Source organism: Diachasmimorpha longicaudata, chromosome 8 (genome assembly GCF_034640455.1).
Source record: "Diachasmimorpha longicaudata isolate KC_UGA_2023 chromosome 8, iyDiaLong2, whole genome shotgun sequence".
NCBI lineage: Eukaryota > Metazoa > Arthropoda > Insecta > Hymenoptera > Braconidae > Diachasmimorpha > Diachasmimorpha longicaudata.
In genome coordinates this window covers 5460839-5478802 of record NC_087232.1, presented here as the reverse complement: position 1 = coordinate 5478802, position 17964 = coordinate 5460839, and the positions used below count along the sequence as shown (strand labels likewise).

At 37.9% G+C, this 17964-nt stretch overlaps 1 protein-coding gene across 13 annotated transcripts in view; it reads left to right on the top strand.

Moving 5' to 3' along the window:
* Window positions 1-17964, top strand: part of Fhos (Formin homology 2 domain containing) — a 117398-nt gene that overhangs the window by 95710 nt on the left and 3724 nt on the right. For 5 of the 13 annotated variants that reach the window (XM_064126615.1, XM_064126614.1, XM_064126613.1 and 2 more), the window contains 9 exons: window positions 329-972; window positions 5765-5925; window positions 6893-7075; window positions 7314-7433; window positions 7696-7830; window positions 7967-8109; window positions 9297-9564; window positions 9735-9858; window positions 12621-12788. In XM_064126615.1, the coding sequence (XP_063982685.1) occupies window positions 329-972; window positions 5765-5925; window positions 6893-7075; window positions 7314-7433; window positions 7696-7830; window positions 7967-8109; window positions 9297-9564; window positions 9735-9858; window positions 12621-12788 (1946 nt within the window). Of the gene's footprint in view, window positions 1-328; window positions 973-5764; window positions 5926-6892; window positions 7076-7313; window positions 7434-7695; window positions 7831-7966; window positions 8110-9296; window positions 9565-9734; window positions 9859-12620; window positions 12789-14735; window positions 14839-17964 lie in introns of all 13 variants that reach the window. The other 8 variants (XM_064126608.1, XM_064126606.1, XM_064126616.1 and 5 more) reach the window with 5 other exon arrangements.

Below are 17964 nucleotides of genomic sequence, written 5' to 3'. Positions count from 1 at the left end.
GTACATTACCAATTAACTAATGAATTAATTATTGGTACATGCCCGTCATATGTTATAAGGGGCCATTTGAGATCCCCTAATCGTTTTTACTCGTTTTATCAATGCATTGCCCATCTCAAAGTTGAAAGAAGGATAGCATCGATTTACGATAATTACGACGGAGTTAACCATAACGTGGGATCGAATAGCGTGCAGTATAATAGGGCTCATGTTATCATAGTGTTTCAGATTTTCATACTCCATTAATTATCAGACAACGTTGAATGTCAATTGGACATAAAACTGCAGATATTGTAGTTTTAAGAATTTTTATTTCTGTTGATTTCAGGATAGGGGACATGAGTGGCTTGATATCAAAAGCTAAAGAGGGCTTGGCAAAATCGAAATCCAAAGCTGACATTGTTAAATCACCAACGGGTGACAGTATTCCAAAATTACCCGAAATCAAGAAATCGGAGAATGAACTTCACTGGGAAGAGCTCGTTAATCAATTGAAGCGTCCATTGGCACTTTGTGATCTCGATTTCACTGATCTCAATTCAGACGATGAAATTGACGTACTGGGGCCCGTTAACGTGACTAATGGAGTACCACCTCCACCACCCCCCATGATATCAAGCCAGAATGGAACAAAAGCATCAGCAGCACCCCCACCACCACCACCTGGTGGAAGATTTCCACCTCCTTTTCCCAACGGTCCGCCACCACTTTTTGGTGTCAATCTAAAATCTTCAAGATCATGTCCAATTACGGAATCCCCGGGGACAATAAAAACTCCACCACCGCCGACAATTTCCAAGAAGAGTAAAAAAACTGTTAAACTTTTTTGGAAAGAAGTCAGAGACGATCCCATAATTCTCTCGCGTCTAGATAAAAACAAGATGATCTGGGATGAACTACAACCGGTGCCAGTGGATACCCAAAAATTGGAGCATCTCTTTGAGAGCCGAGCAAAGGACCTCATCACCAAGGTGAGCTCTCATATATTCATTCATCAAATTGCTTTTCGTGCCTCCATTAATTGTTTTTTATTTTACGAACAATTAAATTGTTTTCGATTCACAAACTAAAAATTCGCATCGATAACTCCTTGATAATGACAATATTCAATTATCGAATGAGTGAACGAGGATTGTGTAGGTGTCCCAGAGAATTGGGATGCCCGGCGTAGTCGGTTAAAGGGGATAATCTTGGTTAAACTTTCAACTACAACATGCCTTCCACCCTCAATATCATCCTTGTGTCTGTTGTACTTGGGTCGTACCAATCTCGAATACTCATAGACACTCAAAATCCATTTTCACGTTCATCCACCTCTCGATATTCCTCGGTGGATGTTTGTTGACAGTGTACACAGGAGGAAACCCCTGGGATACGCAGTATATCGCTTATGTTCATTAAATTTTTGAAACTAATGTTACAGCAGTTAATCAATCAATACGGTACATTCAATGGCACAAATAAATAATGTCCCGGATGGAGAGGTCTGACTGAGTTTTTAACATATTATTATTCGAAAGGTCTTAATCGCAAATATTCAATTATTGAATGAGTAAGAGGGATTCCATGGTCGCCCAGTGGAATTAGGATGCCTGGTGATACAGGTTAAAGGGGATAATCTTGGTTAACCTTTTACCTCCAACTTCCCTCTCAATCCCATTTCCATCACTCCGTCTGTTGTACTTGAATCGTACCTCCCTCGAATTCCCATAGACGCTCTAAATCAATTCTTACGTTCGCCTCTCAATAATCCTCGGTCTATCTTTCTTGTTAATATACACGGAACGAACTCCCTGAGGTGCAAATTGCTTTACTTGTGTCCATTAAGTTGTCCAAGTTAATGCTTTATGAGTTGAAACAAAGTTTATCACAAAATTTAAATGAAAATCGTACTGTTACGGTGGGAGAACAGCGACGAACGAAGTTCAATCTTGAAATTCAATGTCACTGTAATAATGGCTATTTTCCAGTTCCATTCACCGGGAAAATCCACTCAAGTGCGAATAGTGGAAAAGTGAATAAGTAGCTGAATGGAATGAAAATTTAAAAAATTTACAAATTAACATTGTAAATTTATTGGGCTTTGAGAAAAGGGAACATTGATAACGAGGGGAAAAATCTCTCGTTGTGGAAACAGTATTTTCTCTCAGGCTCCTTTTTCTTTTCTTCAACCGATTTTTATCACTTTCCTTTCATTCTATAGAATAATATAGATATAAAAATAATGTTGACCGTCGTTACGCTGCTCTCTCGTATATAACTTTGCCAACGAACCAGTTAATTTTTTATTTTTTTTTTCGTGACTGTTCTTTTTTATGTTATTTTTTTATATCACATCGTTTTCACATTTCCGTTAACAACCCTTATTTATGCTACTTACTTTCATTTCTCTATCCCTTATTCTCGTTTTCTCAGTGGAATTCAATGGAATTGCAGACTGTCAGGGGTTAAGGTGTAGATACGATCAGACCCATATTATTGAATGTTTTATGAAGTCAATATTAATTGATTTAATGAAGTTTTTATCGTAGTACTCGAGGGAACTTCATAATTGCCAATAAACTCTTTCCCTCCTTTTCAACTTTTCCCCTTATTTTCTTTCTTCCTCACTTTTATTTATTACTCATCTCTAATGGATGAAATTATGAAGTTTTCGATATTCGAAATTAAATTTATGAAGTAGCTTCATCGTCGCTAGGTAACTTTTCTTTTAAATTGATAAACGGGATCATTTTTTATTTAATAATGGTTGAAAGAATAAGACAAAGGATCTTTACGGTTAACGCAGAATTATCGACATAATTTCAGGTATTTTCCTTTTTAAAATTTCTCTGAATCTACCCCGTATTATGAGGCTTCTGTTTTGTTTTCACGTTTTTCCCAATTAAATTTTGCATTTCTCAATTGGTTTTTTTTCCCTTTCCATATCAAGTGTTTTTGGTGCAATTAAAAGTGCTCAATAATACCGACTGCGTTAACGAACCTATTAATTAGTCAAATGCCAATCCGAGCCAAAGTGATTGGTACGAGCGTGAATCCACTTTTGAATCAATTCCGTGAAAATCTTTTGACGAAAAAAAACCATTCACTCCAATTTATTCGCGTCTACTTTTTTTTTTTCGTGAAAAATTCACTTCTGTGGGGGGTGCAGCGAAATCGTTGAGCACCGAGTCAAATCCGAGGTTAATGTATTTTTAACGAATTTACAGTCAACGAATGGTAATTGCGGCGCGTGCAACTGCTCCGAGGAAAACCAGGGGAAAAGCCGAGTAGGCAAACAAAAGTTTTTTATTTCACCGTCTACCACCTTTTGGTGTTTTCATTACGTTGAAATTTTTTTTTCCATACTCTTTCTTTCATTTTTCTTTTATGACATTTTTTTTGGTCAGTTTAATCCTGACTGCTGCGACGTCAGAGATTCAAAATCCCACTGTGAGATGATTTTTTTATAAAAAAAAAAGGTTTTTTGTTCGTTAGGGGTGACGTTGGTACTCAATTCTTGTGCTAATTACTCTGGGATTTCCATGTTTACGGAGAGCTCGAGGGATGGTCGAAATTTTTCAGTTAATTCTCTTTAGCACGGTTTTCCTCGCCGATTTTTGTTTAAAATACGGAGGTGATGGGAGAACGATATTTTATTCTAATTAATGTACAATTGAATATCATCCCTTCTGGAACGAGACCTTTCTTTCCCCACACACGGAAAAATATTGAATAAAAATGACGTATCTTTTCTGTACTGGCGGAAAATTTATAGACCATTTACGTAATTTTTTCATCAATATTGATCAATATTTTGATCAATATTTCAAGATTTTTAGTATTCGATCTCAGATGAGTGACCCTACGCTCGTTCATAGTGTCTAATATTTTCATCGAATTGAGTGCGACGAAGCGAGAATGTCAATTCGATACCAGATGATAAAATCTTCAGTTTTAATTATCTGTTAATTTACCGCAATAATTAAACCTTTGAATTCCATTGCTGAGTGACAGGATAATTAGGCATTTCCCCATTCAATTGACGACCAATTTAATATTAAAATCTGATACTATTATTACCCATTGACTTTTGGAATTTTACCATCAGTTAAAATGAACAATTCCACTGATGCTTGATATTAATAGAGAGTAAATAGCTTCGTGTACAATGATATCTGATTACCCTCCACTTGATAATATGCATAATTTGCCACAAATGACCAAGTGGGCCAATAAATTTTTCTCTATCTCCAATTTAATCGCATAAATTGTAACACGAGAGTACACGTCACGACAAGTTTAAATATGTAATGGCACACAAGGGGCTGCGAATACGAAAAAAAAGGGGTTGTAAAAGGCATTGAGGCACTTCCTAGGCACTTTTGCCAGTTCCGGTACTGAAGTGGGAGAACGCTATGAGGGGACAGATGAAATAGACTAAGAGGGCGGAGTAACATGAAATTGCTTGCTCTTGGGTGAGACAAAGAGGGGAGTTTCAAAGGGGTATGAGAGACTGTGGTGGAGGTGGGAGGTTTCTGCTTGTGCGATTTGTCATGGAAAGTTTACCACGAGATTTACGGAAGTAAGACAGGCAACGATCGACAGCGAGCTTGCAAACAAACTCCTCGTGGATGGTTTACATTCCTTCCCTAGGAAGATTACGTGGACTTGGGACAAACAAATATCCACAAGGATGATGTGGGGAAATTCACTCTGAAATGGGGTAGTTTTCCATTTTCAATTTATCTCAATGAAGTGTATTTGGTGGAGGGATATTTGTTTAACTGCTCGGAAAGAAATTTCATTCTCAATTCGTGTCGGTGAATTTATGGTGGGCTTTGGAATAAAAATTTTGTTGACTACTTTTATATCCTGGATGAGTGAATAAATCTTATAATAGACTTCTTTCGTCCTTTATCTCCAATAAAATGTTCCAAACGCACTGTCAACATCGCCTAAAATGCCCATCCTCTGTCATAAAAAAATATTAAAAAACGTCAAATATTCCTGTATGTGAAGGTGGTGGTTATTAATCACATAAATGATAAAAAAAAAAACAAAGCTAATCTGTTTCTTGTATTCTTTGCAATATTGTTGGTGGTCGCACGATACAAAAAATGGCATGATATCCTGGTTTTCTGCAGGAGGTGAGTCTTAATTTCTTAACTTGTCTTTTTTCTATAGATAAATCGTTCTTTAGTGTTGTGAGAATTAATACTCGCTGCTTGTCATTCTACTGATAAATTTTCTGTCACACTCACTCTCTTTTAACTCATCCCATTATCCTAACGCCGAACTGCTTGTTATCTCCTGCTGACGGCTTTTTTTCTTGAACCACTTGAAGCAAAAATAATTCGCACTGATCGCTCTCTCAAAAAAAAAACACAAATATCACTGGAGTAATTGATTTCACCTTCGAAATCAAGGGAACATGTAGAAACGTGATAATTGAATGGGGGGTTAAAAAATTGACAACGAGCGTTAATTAATCATCACTAATACCAAATAATGAATTTAACGATGTTCATTGAATGGAAAAAATCGAAGGGGAGAGACAAAGAAATTCAATAAAAAAAAATTAACACGCGCCGATAACTTGAACATGCCGCCGCTAACGAGCCTGCACGTGATCGAGTGATGCAATTAATTCGACCCCCCCACCCCCCATATTCATTAATTGCAAACTGGATTGATAGTCAAGTTGAACACAAATATTCTGCACACACATTATCTATTAAATGATGCGAATAATCGTTTTCTGTTTTTGATTTTTAAAAATGACAGAAACAACAGGAGATGAATAAGAACAAGGAGATAATTGTTCTGGATCACAAGAGATCGAATGCCATTAATATCGGTATGACTAAGTTACCACCGCCCAGATCCATCAAAACTGCTATTCTCAAAATGGATGCTACCATTATGAATCGAGAAGGGATTGAGGTAAGTTTACAAGTTTCTACTTTATTTTATACTACTTTATACTATTGATTTTTAATGCTTTTTTCCGAGTGGAACCGAGTCAAATATGGTGTAGAATAGACTGAACCATAAAAACACGAAGGGCGATTACCCCGCAGGTTCATGCAGGTGTCCATCTGATGTTGATGTTAGATAACTGAAAAAAATAATTCAAAAAAGGCTCCAATTCTCTTGGATTAGATATTAATCAGCCGCCTCGCGGATGATTATTATTGAGCGCATCATCGATCGGTATGATTCAATCTTCAGGAATTTTTATGAGGAATCAAAATGTGAATTCACTCAGCAAAACGGGATTACAGGAAGTTATAAAACGTTTGGAAGAAGGGGGCGCGGTGGCAAAGGCACGAAATTAGTTCAATATTTTACGTGTTGATGTTGAAGAAAGCATTGAAACGTCACTGAACTTTATGTTCGCTATGATGTGCTCACTGCCCTCTGCTTATTTGGGAATGTCTTGGGGATATAGACCTTAGGGGTAGAATTGAAAATGTTTCCATTGGAAAGCCAGGGGGTCGAGCGCGAATGGTACATAGAGGAGTCCCTTTGACTTCAGACGATTCCGCAATGTCCTCTTTTGAAAAACCCAAGGTAACGTTTTTTAAAATCATCTTTTGCGCTATCCAGCAATGCAATGGACACGCATATACTCCATGTACATGTCTACATAGCCTACCTAAAATATACAATGCTAATCATGAATTATAAATTGGATTCATAATTTTTTTACATTCATGCGCACGTTTCATGCTCTGGTACTTTGAAAAGAGAATATTTCAGGGAAAATCTTTTTTCATACCCATCTCCGAGAAATGTCAGAATTCATATGCCACTGAAGATCTATATAGTACATAAAAATGGAAGTATGACAGTTGTTTTCATTAATTTTTCATTTAGGTTCCTTTCAATGTATTATATTTTTTTCCAGAAACTTTTAACGATGCTACCAACAGAAGAAGAACGATCGAGGATCCAAGAGGCGCAGGCCGCCAGTCCTGATCTTCCACTTGGTTCGGCTGAACAGTTTCTCCTCACTCTGGCTTCTATATCCGAATTGCCGGCGAGATTGAAGCTCTGGGCGTTCAAACTAGACTTCGAGAACTCGGAGAAGGTGAGTAAAGAGGGGATACAGGACGGAGTTACCAGAGAAATACCTCTCGCTGAAGGAAAGTAATAGTCAAATTAGCCGGGAGGGTATGCATAAAGTTGAATTGGCAACAGTTGAGGATGAATTTTCGTAAGGGAATATTGGGTGGTGAGGAAAACGTCTAAAACGTCTGGAGAAAGCGCGGAAAAAATATATATATTAACCCGAAGCGATTTAATATTTTTTTTTCTCGTGAACACAGGAAATTGCGGACCCTTTGATGGATCTCAAGCAAGGAATGGAAACTCTGAGAGTGAATAAAACGTTTCGGGGTATTCTGAGCACGCTCCTATCAATCGGGATATTCCTAAACGGAAATGAGGTGAGACCATTCAATGCTAGTGAAAATGATATCCGTTTTAATCCACTCGATACTTTATATGTAGGTCAGACATTGACTGTAGAGTAAAATTTTAACTTTAAAAATCTTGATGCTTTTTCCCTTCAATCTGATGTTGCAATTTACCCCAGCGAGGCTCTCCCTCCACAGGAAGCTTCTTCTCTCATCAAATATAACATTGAAAAAAAAATCCATTCAATTCACGGCTCATTTACCATTTTTTTTTCTTCAACTACTTCCACAGGTAAAGGGCTTTCAACTCGAATACCTAGCCAAAGTACCTGAAGTCAAGGACACTGTGCATAAGCACTCACTCCTCCATCATCTCTGTCACATGGTGATGGAGAAGTTTCCAGACTCAACAGACCTCTATTCCGAGGTGAGTGCTTCATAAAAAGAAAATCAAGTTTGTCTATAGCGGGAGAAAGTTTTATTTTCTTCATTTCATTCATCCGTTATCTTGCTTTATTTTTAAGTCTCTCTTTCTCTATCTTCTTTCGTTTATCCCCCTGCAGATAGGGGCAGTAACTAGAGCATCAAAGATCGACTTTGACGAGTTAGCATCAAACATTTCCAAACTCGAGAGCGAATGCAAGGCGTCCTGGGATCATCTGAAACTCATCGCCAAACATGATGGCTCGACTATGATGAAAGTCAAGTAAGTTTCTGTTAATAAATAAATACAATTAATTTTCAACAATTTATTGTTGTATGCAATACCGCAAGAGCTTTGAATGTTTTGTGTTTTTGAGGATCGGCAATTTACAGGTTTTACGGGTCGTTGGCCCTTTTAATCGGAGCATTTCGTTTATTGCGTAGTAGATAATATACGAAGAAAACTGGCTGTTATTCTTCTTAATTAGGATTTTTTAATGGCGGGAGTCCACTGTAGGGGTTGTTAAGTTAGGCAGTGAATAAAACTGGTTGTCGTCTCTTTTCATTGAGTTCTGCAATAAAATAGTGGGAGTCGATTGCAAATATTATAAAATTAAAAGAAGTGTCCTGAACGACCATTGATTTAATAAATAAATCTATTCATAACATCTGAACGAGAATTGGAAGAGTGATGAGCATAGGTTCATGTATATTACGAGATAAAATTCACCTGTCATTACCAGTGACGGCCTCATTCCACCACGAAATCTCCTTTTTCCGTGTATTTATCTATCAGCATAAAACAATACCAGGGAATTATAAAAATTCAAAATTGTGTGCCGCGCTGATTACACAATCCACCAGTCGAATAATGGGATTCAATTGATGGCTGAAATTTGGATGGGAAAAATGGTTTTTAATATTGACCCCCGGTCAGATACAATAAAAAATGAAATTAGTAGTTTGATGTCGTCCTCTTTCTGTCCCTTCCAGTTTTTCGATTATCATGAGGATTTTTCTAATTTTTTATCTCTTCACTTTATTGTTTTTCTTTGAGAGCCAAAACTCCTGCAAATTGTCAGTGGTATGGGGAGGCTTTGGGTTACCGATAAATTCGTGTATTTTTTTTTTCTCTTTCAGAAGTTGGCTGACGTCCAAGCGACTTGCCATTAATTACTTGAAGCTCTTTTCCTATTTCTTTTCTCCTATTTTTCCTCTCGTCTTTACCCACAGATATTGAACTCCATTTTTTTTTACTTTCATTTACCAATTCTTTTTCCTTTTCTCTTTTTTTGTTTCCTCTGTCTTTGTGATATTGATTTCTTCGTTTTCGTAAAGTGGCAGAAGAAGAAAGTGGTAAATGCTTGAGAATAGAAAGATTACGTTTGGATATATTCATGAGTTTACCTCAAGACGAGCCACCAATTTCCTTCTCAAATGATTGAAAATAATGTTAAAAATAATTTACAGAATGTCGGATTTTCTTGCTGATTGTGCGGAAAGAATAATAGTCCTCAGTATTGTACACCGACGTATCATCAATAGATTTCACAAGTTTATTCTCTGGCTGGGAATTCCCCTTCATCGTGTGCAGGACACAAAGCCAAATGAGTTTTGCAGAATAGTGTCAGAGTTTGCCCTGGAATACAGAACGACCCGGGAGCGTGTCATTCAGCAACTGGAGAAGAAAGCGAATCATCGGGAGAGGAATAAAACCAGAGGGAAAATGATAACTGAGGTGAGTTGGGTTTCATAATGTTGACGTTTTTTTTCTACCTGTTTCACTCTGTGCACAGTCGATTGCTGCCTTTTTTGTTGTTCCTTTGGGAGCGAGAAGGACTTGATATTTTTATCTCTTCTGGTTTCTCTCTTTTCCAAGTACTTGAATTTCTTTTGTCTTCTTTAAAGGTGGGTAAATTCAGAACGAAAGAGGATCGTGCAGATGCTGAACTCAGACAGCTTTTGGGCAGTGATATTTCTGATGTTGAGAGTCTACATGGTACTTTACCATGGCGCAGGCAGAGAAAAGATGGTGAGTATAGACTGTCCTCATGGACTTATTTTTCATAGTCTTTTGCGTCAACTTCAAGATAATTTTTACGTCAAATTTGAAGTGAGATAAAGGAAATAAGCGAATGAGCTTTGAAGTCTCATCAAGTACATCAATCGCTGTAATGTCTCATGCAGTAAGTTGATACATCACATGTTTCTCATTGCCTTCAATGACTCTCCAGTATGCCCCAAGAATCGCTTTATCCACAAACACACACGTAACTCTAAATTACCATTGCGGGGTTAACAGTGGACTATTACGTGGCCCTCAACTCTTCGTTTCCCATTTTGTTACATTCTGAACTGTCTCGTGAATTTCGTGTTCAACACAATTCGGGGAGAACGTTATAAACATGTAGGGAAATGCAACGTTTGGTGAATGCTGTGGTTGCCGGGAAAGTTCTTCGATCGGAAATTCGTGAATATTTTGGATAGAACTGCGAGGAAATCTAAATAAGTAAGTGGGATACAGATGTGCAATTCCGTTGCTTTCGTGTATCGAAAGTTGCGACCGTGTGACAATGTATTCGATTCAACAATCGTTACTTTAAAATCGATGAACGAAATAAAATGACGGAGATAATCAAGGATATAACGAGACAGAATTAATCATTTTTTACTGCGTCCACATTCTGTTTATAATTTTTCAGTAAATTGAATCGTAAAATTGAAGTAAAAATTGAATGTAAAATTTATTTGTCAATGAATGACCCTGCCCATCTGGTAATTGGACAATAGAGTAACTACAATCTTTATAATTCATGAAGAGATAAATATCACATTTTAGATGCTAATCTCGTAGAAGTTCAGCGCATAGGGAGTCGGAAACTGTCTGCTGTAAATGAGTTTACCCCTTTGAGCTATCTCACTTACTTATATGAATACCCATGTAGATGTACGGGACCTCCCATTTCCGCTTTTCCATCTAAAAGAATTTTTTTTTCAATTTCAATTATAAAGTGTTCGTATAAATTCAAAGTTTAGTGAAACACTTAATTTTAAAGTATCAAGCTTCAACAACACTTTGCATTACCCGCGGTTCGCGACAGGGGCGCAGATGCTATGAAGCCCATAAAATCCATAATAATGGGTCCAGTAACCCCGTTCAAATTATTATCAAATTGGCTTCGACCCCATTTTTTTATTGATTTACCTTACAACTGTGCTAAAGACTTTTTGACGAGTGTAAGAGTTGGAAGGGTTGGAAGACAAGCCGCAGGCGATTTCCAATCGCACTAGTGAAAAAATCGATATCGTACGTATTTAGTACCGAACTCCACATTGCAACGTGCGTAACGATGAATAACAGGTGTGTAATTTGTCATTTACCGCACGGAGTCGTGTAAATGTATTATCGATCACTAAAAAACGTGAAAAACCCATCAGAAGAATAAAAATGTTTTACGACATAATAATGATTCATACAGACGATATATTCTTGGAAATCAATATTCAATAGCATAAGATAATGGTGCGTTCAGTTGAATTTTTAACCATTAATCTGGTTGACGAGCAGCCGGAATAAATCAAAAATGTTATCCTTCCGAGGAAAATGTACTTGGAACCGCAGAGAGACGTAAAAAAGTCAGAGATATAAAAATATTTTATGACGATTGAATTCCCGGGTGGAATTCATCGTAAAAGAGTTGAATTTGTCATTCAATTGAACTAAGTGGGGGAAACAAGATTGAGAAGAAAAATCGTTGTAATTCGGCATGAAACGAGTAACATGAACCAGAGGGCATCAAAATAAAACGAAACGAAGAAGGACGAGTTTTGGCGATACGCGTGAGCTTCAGTGGTTTACGTTTTCTTTCCAGACACACTGGGGAGATGTATACAGAAAATAAAAGGACACAAGTTATTGCACGTTCGGATGCTACGATGGCTACGTAACATGGGAAAAGTTTACGAGCACCAGTAGAGGAACTGGAGGTGGAAAATCCGTGGACGCAGATATAGAAGGGGAATGGGGGGGAGGGGAGGGAGGAAAGTGGGAATAAAGGGTGGGAAAATTGAGACAGGGGCTTTTCTCAGTTCACCAGAGTTTCCTCAAGCTAGAGATAAAAATCCTTCCAACGGCCGGAAACGAGTCTCCCTTTTTTACAACTCAATACGTCTTACCCACTACGTACAACTTTACAAACCCAGATGAGACAGGATACTCAAAAGTTTGAATAACAGTTATAAATTTTTGTTTTCAAATGTGTATTCAAGTTTTAAAAGAATACATCTCCTAGCGGAAAAAATTGGTTTTCGATTATGTCCATAAAAAAATGTTGATTACTTCCTCTGAGGATTCTGGTTTATCACAAGAAAAACATCAAAAGTTGGGTGAAAAATTGTTCTGGGAGTTGAAAGTGGAGTATTTCATCGCCTGAGGAATAGGTAGCATTTTTTTTCCATTTGTGAAAAACTCATTTACCGGTGATGTTTGAAAAACAAACGAGATAGATATATTAATGGGAGATTTTTATTCGTGAAAAGTTGTAATTTTACTTTACTCAGATGTTTTTTAGTGTCAGGAGGAGAATAAGGATATGAGCTTTTTCACATTCATGAAGCATAATGTGCTATAAAATACTAATTATCATGATAAAAGTAATTGAATCTCATTTGATATTTTTAATCTTTAGTTTAAGCCGTGACAGCTCTCCACTCATTTTGACAGCGTGGGCTCATTTACCGCATACCGCCAGATATTTTTCATTATTAAACGGGGAAAATATTTTCATTTTCCAGGACGTACAGCGCTGGGTCCAATCCTGAGGGACGAGTCAACTAACGGCAACGTGACAGATGGTGATGACGAGTTGCTCGAGTCCCTGGTGAAAACTGCAACCAAGTCACCAGCAACAAGAACAACACCAAGGGAGAGAAAACGAACGAGACACGCCGATCGTAAGTCTTGTAAGTGCGATCCCCGCACCCTGCACGCAATTCTGTCCCACTAGCTCTCGTTTATCCTCGATCATTGTCACGATTTGATTAAAATTATTTTCATATAAAAAATGAGAAGCCGATGAACAGTGGGACAGGTTGCAAACCGTTGTCCAAAAAACAAAGGAAAACGAATTATATCTTTTTGCACATTTTATCGCACCCTTTACTCTGTCTCAATTTCATTTTCTCTTTCATTTCAAGCCTCAAATTTGTACCCTAGAATTTACCCTATAGCGATTAATTATGCAGGTCGATTGAACATGTCCTCTCGAGTCTCGGAAAAACATGATTATTGGAGAAGTAATTACTGATAGTCTAGTGGCATATGCTTCACCGGACAATCCAGTAAATTTCCACATCAAAACACAACAATGGCGTCCATTTTACTTCATTACACCACGCGATAATTAACATGAAGAATGTGAAAAACTTTCCAAGAATCACCGAAGTGAAATGGGCTCGTGAGTGGCGTTTTAAAGCTGGAATTTACCTGGCAAACAGACCCAAAAAAAAAACAATCCACTCTGCCTCCCCAGTATAATAGACTCGCCGAAAGAATAATTCTTCGAAATATTTCTCTTGCAAAGTAAAGCCAATTTTAATTACTCCCCTCCTCCCTCTTCCTCCTTCGACTCAAGAGAAGAATTCTCAGGATAAAAAAAAATAAAGTACGGAAAAGAAAAATAACACAAAAACGCAGAAATTTTTCACCCTGATCGCAGTCGGAAACGGGCTCGCCCTGGGGCCACTTCCGGTTTTATATCTCGAGAAATACCGCACAAAACTCCCTGAACGAAGTGAAACCCGATGTGAAAAAAAACGAGTAAGAGTAAAAAAGAACTGAAGAAGATAGGGCGGAAGAGGAAAATATATGTTGGAGGTGGTAGCTTTAACTTTTTGATTCACTGACTGTCGTCACGCGAGGGTGCAAGGGACGATTCCAATTCCGTGTCGCTGTTACGGGACACCAGAAGGCGTACAGTTGAGGGGTAGGGAAAATGATGGTGAGAGGAGAGGGGTGAAAATAGGGGGTAGTGAGACTAGATGTCTTGCAGTAGTTCTGAGTAGAGGTGGGTAAACGTTCCACAACGATCGTGATAATGGTCAATTACGAGGCGTCTCAGAGTCTCTAATTGAAAATTAAATTTTAACTGTGGGGTAATAAAAATTTTATTTATTAATGAATGCTATCATGATTCATTTAATATTGCACTCGGTTGTATTCAGAGGATTCTTTTCATATTTTATAACCGTATAATTCATGAATTTTCATTCCCGGGCGTATGGGAATTTATATGCGATTGATGTGAAGGAACTAGACGTGTTGAAGAAAAAAAAAATGAAATCGTGAGAGTAAAATTCTTTCGTGCAGCAGAGCGGATTCCTAAATCCTCCATCGACGTGCTTACAGTTCGATCCGTTTTCCTGATTCCATCGTATCTTTTCCCGTGTATACACCAACAGAATTATTCATTCCGCCCAGCAGAAACCCTTGCACCCCCTCTACCCCTCTCACCTATTTCCAATCGGATCTCACGACTGGGTATTACATCCTCCAGTGCTTGTAATAACTTTTAATCCCGAAGTAAACGAATTTCATTCCCAAGGTGATGGATCCATTTTAGTTGCATTTCATTCCATGTTCAGGGAGACATGAAAGAGAAGAGGAAATCTGGGTGTTTTGATTTTTTTTTCCATTTCATAGACAACTGAGAAATAATTCTTGTTTCACAAACAATGTCAACCCACAGGAGAAAATTAATGAACTCGTGTTAGTTGTTGAATTTATCCTCTTTTTATACAACGGTGATGGACAGAAAAAAAAAACATGGGGTGTGGTGATGGTTCTAATCTCGAATGACACCCGCAGCTGTTGTCTCTGTGCAAGTTTTGAAAATTTTTCTGTTGATGCAGTGAAACGATCACGTACCCGTGAGAACAACACAACGCCAGAAGGGTACCGACCCTGAAGAAACACGCGAATACACTTGGTATAACACCTCCTCCTCACCCAAAGGTGAAAAAAAATGTTAAAATTTGAGTGAAGGTTCAGTGGTTTTTTTCATCATAAATTTTTTTACTCTGCATGCATCTGCACGTTCTTTCTTTCTAATGATTTTCTGCATGGTGTGGCTTTGCTCCAGCATGGTTTTCTTCCAATATGAGGTATTCCCCACCAAATGAGTCAACGACTGGTCTTCACACGCTAGCTAACTACCTCCCCAATTGCAAAAAAAAATTGAAATCGATATCGAAGAGGGTGAGGGTGTGATGAGCCGCAGAAATAAAGGGTAGGACTCCACGAGAGAAGAATAATATTGACGAGAACTTAATTAAAAAATCGACCTGACTACCTCGACAGCAGGTTGTAAATCGTAGGAACCCGTCACCGGCAAATTCACCAATGAAACACGAGGAAACGTATATTATCCTGCCCCTTTGGAACACTAACTCCCGCATCCTCCACGTTAGGTCTGAATGCAACAATCGATGCTGGTCGTCAGGGATGCAGTCCTCTGTTACGAAATGATTTATTGGTAACAAGCAACGACCAACTGAATTGGAGACACGGAACGAATGGCTTATTGATTACCATCGTCTAGTTATAACCCTCGAGTGTTCAATTGCCGTACCCACCAATCGGATTAACGGAGGATATTATTTACAATTCTGTTGTCAATTTTTCACTCAAAAAAAAATCAATTGCATGGCCCAAAAAAAAAAATCAATGACAAAAAAACGTTCAAACCCAATGAAACAGAACAGACGAGAGCAATTGCACACTATTGTTCCCGCCTGAATTCTCCCTTTTGTTTCATTCAATTGAACTCAATTGTTTTTTCTTCAACGTTGAAATTTTCGTAAAAATAAATTGTCGCAATCATCGTGTATTCAGCATTGTCACCGTGGATAAACGTCAAATAGTGGGATAAAACCGATTGAAATTTCTCATGATTACGTCGAATCAGCGAATAGCTACCACCAAGGATTCAAAGCATTGGAGTGGGCTTGTCATTCCCACAAATCGATGGACGAACAACAAAACTATATTCGTGAAATGTTGGTATCCGAATGTGTGGCCATTAATAATCCAGCTAAAAGGGACTTTATGCCAATTGGTAATAGCATCCCGATGGCTTTCGATCATCACTGATGGCCGCCCACTGAACGAGTCCAATGAAAATAAAACACATCCTGACAAGAATAATTGAAACTGTTAACAGCTAACCCGACTATTAACCAGAATACGTCGTTTTGATTTTTTTTATATTGACAATTGTGGATATTTTTATCGGAAAGGTTCTAAAAAAATGTTTTCACGTAAACATGTCACACTTTGCTTTTTTTTTTTCTTTATTTTAACTACTGGAGTTTTGATGTTTGCGTTTGAAGGCTCGTGTCACGGATTTAAACCACGAAATAACATCGGTAGTACTGCGGCAGTGGTATTGATCCAGGCCTCATGAAAATAATAGGACATGGGAAATAGGTGGAAGTGAGAGTAAAGTAAAAAAGGTGTTGATTGACAGTAATATTCTACACTGCAGTATAAAATCTCGATAACTTATAAAAATACAATAAATGCAGTTACTTAGCTTTATTTGTAAAATCTACAGGAACTACGGATTCGGTTGACGCATTATATCCTTTAAATGAATATAATAATCAGTATCCAATATTAATAACTCGTATCAGTTAATGTTCACAACGAATGGAAACACTGGGCTATATGTCATACATTGAATCTGACGGGGTGTGATTTGTCAGACTTTAGTCGACGCGTTCCGCCACATTGATTTCGGTCTCTGAACGATAAACTCGTAAACGACACGCCATTACGATATTCGTGAAGATGTGGCTGGGGGATTCAGGGGAGAGATGAATCCACGTACAGATATTTTCATTCGTCCTTTCGGGAAAAATGTCGGAGTGCGATGGGGCTAGTACTTGAGCGATAAAATTCCCTCGGTGAGAAAACTACCCGGACTACGAGTATTACGTCAGCGATGAGAGAGAGAGATACAAAGGAGGAAAAGATCATCGTCGAGAAGAAAACAGAAAAGTCTCGTGCGAAGAGGTGAACGCTGGTGAAAAAAATCGATTTATTTAAACGTTTACTTACTTTTTTTCTTTACAGTTATTCTTACGGTGAAGAGAAAGTGACAATAAAGCTTTGGAGAAAAAAAAATTGTGATGAATGTGGAGGTAACTTGGCTCTCAGAAGATATATCTGATCCATTTGCCGGGTATATATGGCTTTGGACTTTCATAAATCATATATGGGTTATGAATGAGTCATATGGGGATCACATGGAATTTTCGTAGGGATTTATACTCTGTCGATGGCACGTGTATATAGGAGGATGTTGAAAGATTTTCGTAACCTCTTCGCTTATCTCGGGGATAATAGAATGAGCATGGTGTTCGACAAATCAATATTATCTGTTTCCAGATGGATTGGATTGGAACTGCATTTTTTTCTAGTTTTAAATGCATTTCTTAATGTATTTATCTGTCATTTTTATCAGCTGGGTGACAACGTGTGGCATTACAATTAAGAATAGCTGGTAAACTTTAAGTGTAGACAGTTGAGCAATCGGATCATGCGAAATTATCATATCGAATTTCACACGATTCGTCCTGGACTGCATCATCCAAAATGGACATTTGTAACACAACGGGATCTTTCGTTGCAATCAAGAAGTTCATATCGAACTGACGCTCCACGGAAAATAGAATATATGGTCCCAACACGTGTTCTGGAGTCTGCATATGTGCCAGTCATAAATTTGAAAACTGCGAAAAATAAAACTTCATGCGAAACACATGTTGAATACATAAATTATAGTTAATAAACGTGCTCAATGGATTCATATTTTCTGTAGCATATTGCGACGTATTACTACCAGTAGACATTTTTTATGGATCTCCCAGAGAATCAAAAGTCGGACTTATTGTTAGATGCAATGGTAGCTCGACACACCAAAAGAATGATTCAAAGGACCAACTGATATACATTCAACAATTTCTGCTCTATTCTGTTTCCCATTGGCTGTATGTAAACAAGCCTAGATTTATAAATTGTTCGGACTTATTATCATGAAAAAAGTCCCAACATCCCGACTATCGATATCTCGAAAGT